The sequence below is a fragment of the Alosa sapidissima genome, chromosome 23, assembly GCF_018492685.1.
Source record: "Alosa sapidissima isolate fAloSap1 chromosome 23, fAloSap1.pri, whole genome shotgun sequence".
Lineage (NCBI taxonomy): Eukaryota > Metazoa > Chordata > Actinopteri > Clupeiformes > Clupeidae > Alosa > Alosa sapidissima.
Window position 1 is genome coordinate 24,808,048 of NC_055979.1, and position 7,500 is coordinate 24,815,547.

Consider the following 7,500-nt stretch of genomic DNA (forward strand, 5'->3'; position numbering starts at 1 on the left):
AGCAGCGTGGTGCTTATTGGACTCCGACTGCGCCAGACAGCCCCAGGAAACTCAGCTTTTATGAGTTTATGAGAACACATCCGTATGCTCTTTATCTCTTTCTAAACTTTCCCTGGCTGTTGCCAAGGTTACTTTCCATCTACTTATGTGTGAGTAAACAGAGTTTTGTCGTTTTGTTGTTTTACTGGGTGTTTACTGGGTGTTATGGCATCTACAGGGTGATGTTTGAAGTCCTCCTCAGGTCACCTACCTTTGATTCTGCGCAGGGCGAGGAGTCGATCATGTCCATGCCCGTCGCTCCTGCCATGACCTGCCCGTTGCAGATGGCGTGCGGAACGTACACGTGCCCATCCACACAGCACTCGATGAACTCCATGTTGTTTTCCGTCAGGGTTCCCGTTTTGTCCGTGAACACATATTCCACCTGGAGCACACACACGGGAGCCATTAGCCGAAAGGCCACATAACTCCTCCCACTCAACACACATAACCCCTCCCACTCAACACACATAACTCCTCCCACTCAACACACACAACTCCTTCCACTAAACACACATGTTTCTACTCCACCAAACACCAAACTTCCTATGGCTGTTTTACAAGCGATAAGACCTGCTCAGACTGCGGCAGTGTGGTGTTCGTGTTGTGTGTAAACAATTTTATTTTAAAGAAACCTTAAAATCGTGCTTTAAAGAACATTTTAATTTCAGGTGTTTCGTGTAACGCCTTTAATGCTCCCCTGTTTTTATTTTCCATACCTGTCCCAATTCCTCATTGAGGTCCGAGGTGTTGACCATCGCCCCTATGCCCAACTCCTCGTCAAACATCTCGTCGTCCCAGGTGATGAAGTACGAGCCCAGGAACTTCTGCATCTCCACGGTGACGTACATGGAGACGGGGATGATGTAGTTGAACAGAACCATGAAGGCCAGGAAGTCTGTGAAGGCTCTGATAAGCTGTGGGAGGGACAACATGGACAAGAGCCAATCAGGTGGAGCTCTGAGACGATACAACATGGACAAGAGCCAATCAGGTGGAGCTCTGAGACGATAAGACAATCATTGCAATTAGATATTTTTACGCAGCTGGTGCAGCCATACTTTTTTTGTGCATTTCAGTCATTTGATAGAGGTGTCAAAAGCAGTTTTCATACACTACGGAACGAAACAATGACTAGGGTGATTGGCCCTAGTGAGGACTCAAGTGCCCTGAGCTAGGGGACTAGGGTGATTGGCCCTAGTGAGGACTCAAGTGCCCTGAGCTAGGGGACTAGGGTGATTGGCCCTAGTGAGGACTCAAGTGCCCTGAGCTAGGGGACTAGGGTGATTGGCCCTAGTGAGGAGTGAGGATGCTGGGAGTGGAGATGGACACTCACTATGTGCCGTTGCCTCTCTGTCTCCGTCTTCTGGTTGTACCAGGGCTCGTCCCGGTTGGGGTTGGCCTGCCAGGCGTACTTCAGCACCGTGTTGATGAGGGCTTTGCTGATCAGGATGCACAGATACACAATCAAGTAGGAGTTCATCGACCTGGACGGGGCACAGTAGACGGGCGGGGGGGGGGGGGGGGGGTCAACAAGGGTTCCATGATTAGAAAACGATCATTTACACTCTCAGCAAAACCATCAGCACTCTCCACATTTAATTGAAGTCCAGGTAAAGCACAAAGAGGTGTAGCATAACCGGCAGCCCCCCCGTCCCTCACAAGTGCATTGGATGCGAAAGCTTTGAAGGAGACAAATCTTTCAGTGGAGGACGCTGACAAGGGGAAAATGCAAACACAGCAAGCGGACACATGATCTACACAGTGGCAATCAATGTAAAGAAGTCCTACAGGCCCAACAGACAAGCCGGGGCATGTATTAACCAATCAGCCGACAGGCTGCGGAGAGGAGGGGGGACAGACCAGGTCACATGAGCCTGGGGGCCGACAGACCAGGTCACATGAGCCTAGGGAGGAAGATGCTGAGGGAGTAGGAGAGGGGGGTGGTAGATGAGGAAGGGTGGAAGATGAGGGGGGTAGAAGAGGGGTGGGGGGTGGAAGATGAGGGGGGGTAAGAGAGGGGTGGGGGGTGAGTCTTACTTTTCTACTGCTGAGCGCTTCTGGGATTTGGACTGGTAGTTCAGAGCCATTTTGGTCTCCATGCCAGTGTAGATGGCCACAGCTGAGGAAGGAAACACACTGGTGATTAGACACACAAACACACACGCGCACACACATGTACTGTATGTGCACGCACACACACACACACACACACACACACACACACACACACACACACACACACACACACACACAAACACACCCACGCGCGCGCACACATGTATGCGCACGCACACACACACACACGTGCGCGCGCACACATGTATGCGCACGCACACACACGCACACACACACACACACACACACACACACACACACACACACACAAACACACCCACGCGCGCGCACACATGTATGCGCACGCACACACACACACACGTGCGCGCGCACACATGTATGCGCACGCACACACACGCACACACACACACACACACACACACACACACACACACACACACACGTATGCGCACGCACACACACACACACGCGCGCGCACACATGTATGCGCACGCACACACACACACACACACACACACACACACACACACACACACACACACACACACAAACACACACGTGCGCACACATGTATGCGCACTCACACACGCGAACATGCACACACACAGAGGCAGGACTCACCGTAGATGTACTCCGTGTTCTTTAGCGTAGCACCGCGGAGCAGCAGGTTCTCCGACCCCAGCGGTCTGGTGAGGGAACGCGTGAAATAACACTAGTTTACAATATCATTTCAATAACAATATAACATCAACAACAACAACAACAACAACAAACACTACTGCAATAACAAGGTTATCATCATGTAATAAGTAAGGGATAATGTATGCCAACAGGACGGACCCTGACGCACCAGCGGAGGGGTCTTGCTTCGATCTGAAGGGACTTATTTTGCCGATAATGACCATCTTTCTATACATTATACTGCTTGGCAAAACGAAAAAATAAACTCCACACGATATGTCTATTTATTTGTTACCGTTTCATTGTAGCTTTTGCAGAGAAACAAATAGTTTACAACACACGCTGAATTTGAATCAAACATTCTTTAGAACACAGCTGATCGACCTTCTGCTTTTACTTTTGAATGAACCTTTAAGTGATATGAAAGACGTGAATGAGAAGCACAAAAACTGTTTTCCTTGACAACGGTCTGTCATACAAAATGATCAAACCTCCGTTGGGAAGGCCTATTCAAGTGAATAGAACATTCTACTGCATTATGAAGAGCCGTGTAATAAACAAATAATAAGTACAACAAACACTACTGCAATAACAAGGTCATCATCATGTAATAAACAAATAATATGTATTAACAAAGACATAATAAAATTAAATATAGGATAGGACAATAACAGCATTGTAACACACAAGCTGATAAACACCACTGCTGGTGTTGGAACGCAAACATAACTAACCCTGCCCCACACCCCCCCAGAGGACAAGTGCACAGACCATGCCACTGTTAATTATGACCCAATTTCCCACTATGGATTTACCTGGCGATGGGCTCATCCCGCTCCAAATAAATATTGATGCGTCCCACAAATCTAAATCCGGAGAAAGAGAGGGAGAACAAAGGTCAGTGGATTTCCCTTGCTCTGCAGAATAGTAGGAGTAGCAGGAGTGTGTGTGTGTGTGTGTGTGTGTGTGTGTGTGTGTGTGTGTGTGTGTGTGTGTCTCACTTGTAGAGGTCTGGCTGTGGTTGTTCACATTCAATGGTGGCCTGTATCGTGTCAATCTCCTCCTCGGTGTTGAAGGCCTTTGTATCTTGCACTGCGTAGAGAGTCTGAGAGAGCGAGAAAGAAAAGGTCAGGAAGAGATAGATAAAGATATAGCACACTAAAGTACAGATATAGCACAAGCATACAGAAGCGTAGGAAAAAAATACACTCAAATGTGACACACACACACACACACACACACACACACACACACACACACACACACACACACACACACGCTCACAGTGGCTTGCTATTTATCACATCCTGATTCTAATGAAACCTCTGGAGCCGAGGTACAGCTGAACTCTACATTAATAACGTCTAAATCAACCATCAATGATGACTAATTCCAATGTTTACAAAAGCAACATAATGGAAATATAATTATTTTGCAGCAATGCTCTTGTTTTGTGTTTGATTTACGGTGGTAACTAATTATCTCTAAGCATGTATTGTTTATTTTTTTTTTCTGCTGAATTATATTCATACTTCAATTTAATTCACTGATATCTATTTTCTTAAGTTCAAGTTTCAAAATCATAGAGTATGTTGTGTTCAGAATCGTGTGATCTCAATATTGACTAAATAATCATGATTATAGTTTTTGCCATAATCAAGCAGCCATACCTAAGCAGCTTTAAAAGGTCACAGAATTTCAGCAACAACAGATTCATCAAAATAAACACAACAAGCCCTCTCTCTCTGAATCACCTTCACTAAATTGCTGTTTGTTGGCAGGTAAAGGCTGATTTGATTTGTTTTGTCTTGTTTGGTTTTTTAAAGGGAAACCTCAAACGCTTGGTGGTGACTGATCAGGGTTTCACCTTGTGGCTGGACTCTCCGTCCAAACTGGCGGTGGTTACGAAGCAGGTCCCATCGTCCCGACTGGTGGACAAAAGTATGAGGTCACATGGAAAAGACTCATCCTCCTTCACCTTCACAACATCACCCACCTGACAAGACAGTACAGGACAGTAGATATCAGCATGTTTCTTGGTGTGTGTGTGTGTGTGTGTGTGTGTGTGTGTGCAGAGAAAGTGCTAACATATTAGCATAGTAATATGATTATTAAATTGACCTACATAGTTACATTTTTTAAGCTTGTGCTACAAATGGCCATCTAAAGCATCAAGGAACACCTCAAGGGAAACATGTCATATTGTTGAGCTGTTGAATCATAAGATCACAGTAGCATACATTCTAACATGAAAAAAATAGCAGGCCCCAGCAGTGGCGCAACTGGCTAGGGGCACCTGCACCGTACGCCGGCGACCCGGGTTCGATTCCCGCCCCGTGGTCCTTTCCGGATCCCACCCCGACTCTGTCTCCCACTCACTTCCTGTCAATCTCCACTATCCTATCTGATTAAAGGCATAAAATGCCCAAAAAATATAATTTATATATATATATATATAATATATATATATAAAAAAAAACAAAGCAGAAAATGAAATGAAATGAAATGAAATGAAATGAAATGAAATGCCTCACATCTCTCCAGGATCCTCCCAATTTCACACCTGCATTCTCAATAGACATTTACATACTGTAAGTCTGGAGAACGTTTTCAGACATTACTGTAGAGCAGGACGCCTGGGGAACGTAAACTAAAACTTCCTCAGCATTGCACACTCTAAGAGCAAGAGCTCCCCATTCCTTTCAGCACTTTAGCTTCACACACACACACACACACACACACACACACACACACACACACACACACAAACACACACAGCAAGAGCAAGAGCTCCCCATTCCTTTCAGCACTTTAGCTTCACACACACACACACACAGCAAGAGCAAGAGCTCCCCATGCCTGCCAATGTAACTGGGATTCAGCGCTTCAGCTTCATGGAGAAAAATGCTACCCTTTTGTCAGTCTCTAGAAAAAAAATTAATTATGAGAAATGAAAAATATTTACGTCAACACAAATGAAAATATGCACACTACAGTGTTCACAAAGACAGTTCGTGATCTGATCCTCCGATCCTCCGTTACATAACAGATTACAGAAGCCGACTAGATTAAAAGCAGCAAAATCCTTCGGCCTCACTTACCCACCCTCACACACACACAAGCGCACACACACACCACCAACTGATGCCGTGCTCAACCTAAATAAAACATATAAAATGTAAAACATATAAAATGTTTTATATAAAATGACACTTCAGCACACACACACGCACGAGACACGGCCTACACAGCCGCCACTGAGATATGAGGCGAAGGAGAGGCACTCCAGCACACACACACACACACACACACACACACACACGCACGCACGCACGAGACACGGCCTACACAGCCGCCACTGAGATAGAAAGCGAAGGAGAGACACTCCAGCATGCATTATGCATAATATGGAGATGCGGTCAGTGACTACAGGAGTGGCCATTTTAAATGTATATATGTATACCTACCTTTGTGTAGATCAATGAGTAATACTATCTCTGGGCTTTTTATGTATGTATGTATACCTACCTTTGTGTATGAAAAATAAGTTCTGCTATCTCTTGGCGTTTTAAATGTATGTATACCTACCTTTGTGTATAAAAATGAGTTATACTATCTCTGGAAATATTTTAATCCCTTATGTTGGAAATGTGATTGGTAGGCTCAAATAAAGGATTTAGTGTGAGTGTGTGTGTGTGTGTGTGTGTGTGTGTGTGTGGTTTATAGACAAACATACCCTGAGCTTTCGACTCTGTTTCCGCACCACATTGCCGTGCTGAATGACATGCACAGGACACTGGTTGATGGCATTGTCTGCCTTATGCCGAAGCCAATCCTCATAGCCCTGAGAGAGAGAGAGAGAGAGAGAGAGAGAGAGAGAGAGAGAGAGAGAGAGAGAGAAGGAGAGAAGGAGAGAGAGAGAACAAGAGAGAGTGAGAAGGAGAGAGGAAGAATGAAAGAGAGATGAAAAAAGAGAAGGAGAGAGAAAGAGAGAGAAGGAGAGAGAGAGAACAAGAGAGAGTGAGAAGGAGAGAGAGAAAGAATGAGAGAGAGATGAAAAAGAGAAGGAGAGAGAGAGAGAGAGTGAGAAGGAGAGATGGAAGGAAACAAAGCATTGATTGAGCCAGAGGAAGAGGGGGAGAGAGAGAGCCTGAACAGCCTCTTGTGTCTGATGGTCAGCTCAGCCCAGCGCAGCCTCATCGTGTGAGTGGCTGAGATTAGAGTGGTGGGCAGCGGTACCTGTTTGATGGCCGTGACTGTGATGACGAAGAAGAGAGGCAGACCACTGGTGATGGGACTGGTCGGAGTGTCAATGATGAGCTGCAGAAAAGAGGAAGAGAGAGAGAGAGAGAGAGAGAGAGAGAGAGAGATGGGGAGAGAAAGAGAGAGAAAGAGATAGATAGGGAGAGAGAGATGGGGAGAGAAAGAGAGAGAGAGAGAGAGAGGGAGAGAGAGATGGGGAGAGAGAGAGAGATAGATAGGGAGAGAGAGAGAGAAAGAGAGAGAGAGAGACAGAGAGAGAGAGAGATGGGGAGAGACAGAGAGATAAGGAGAGAGAAAGAGATAGATAGGGAGAAAGAGAGAGAAAGAGAGAGAGAGAGAGAGACAGAGAGAGAGATAGATAGGGAAAGAGAGAGACAGAGAGATAAGGAGAAAGAAAGAGATAGATAGGGAGAAAGAGAGAGAAAGAGAGAGAGAGAG

General features: G+C 45.8%; 1 protein-coding gene across 6 annotated transcripts in view; it reads right to left on the reverse strand.

Annotated features, from left to right (window-relative positions):
• Positions 1-7,500, reverse strand: part of atp11a (ATPase phospholipid transporting 11A) — an 86,736-nt gene that overhangs the window by 34,389 nt on the left and 44,847 nt on the right. For all 6 annotated transcript variants that reach the window (XM_042079683.1, XM_042079685.1, XM_042079686.1 and 3 more), the window contains exons 4-13: positions 7,039-7,119; positions 6,536-6,643; positions 4,667-4,795; positions 3,801-3,904; positions 3,615-3,665; positions 2,740-2,804; positions 2,080-2,161; positions 1,376-1,526; positions 759-956; positions 251-424 (exon numbers count right to left, since the gene is read on the reverse strand). In XM_042079683.1, coding sequence (XP_041935617.1) covers positions 251-424; positions 759-956; positions 1,376-1,526; positions 2,080-2,161; positions 2,740-2,804; positions 3,615-3,665; positions 3,801-3,904; positions 4,667-4,795; positions 6,536-6,643; positions 7,039-7,119 — 1,143 coding nt within the window. The remainder of the gene's footprint in view (positions 1-250; positions 425-758; positions 957-1,375; positions 1,527-2,079; positions 2,162-2,739; positions 2,805-3,614; positions 3,666-3,800; positions 3,905-4,666; positions 4,796-6,535; positions 6,644-7,038; positions 7,120-7,500) is intronic.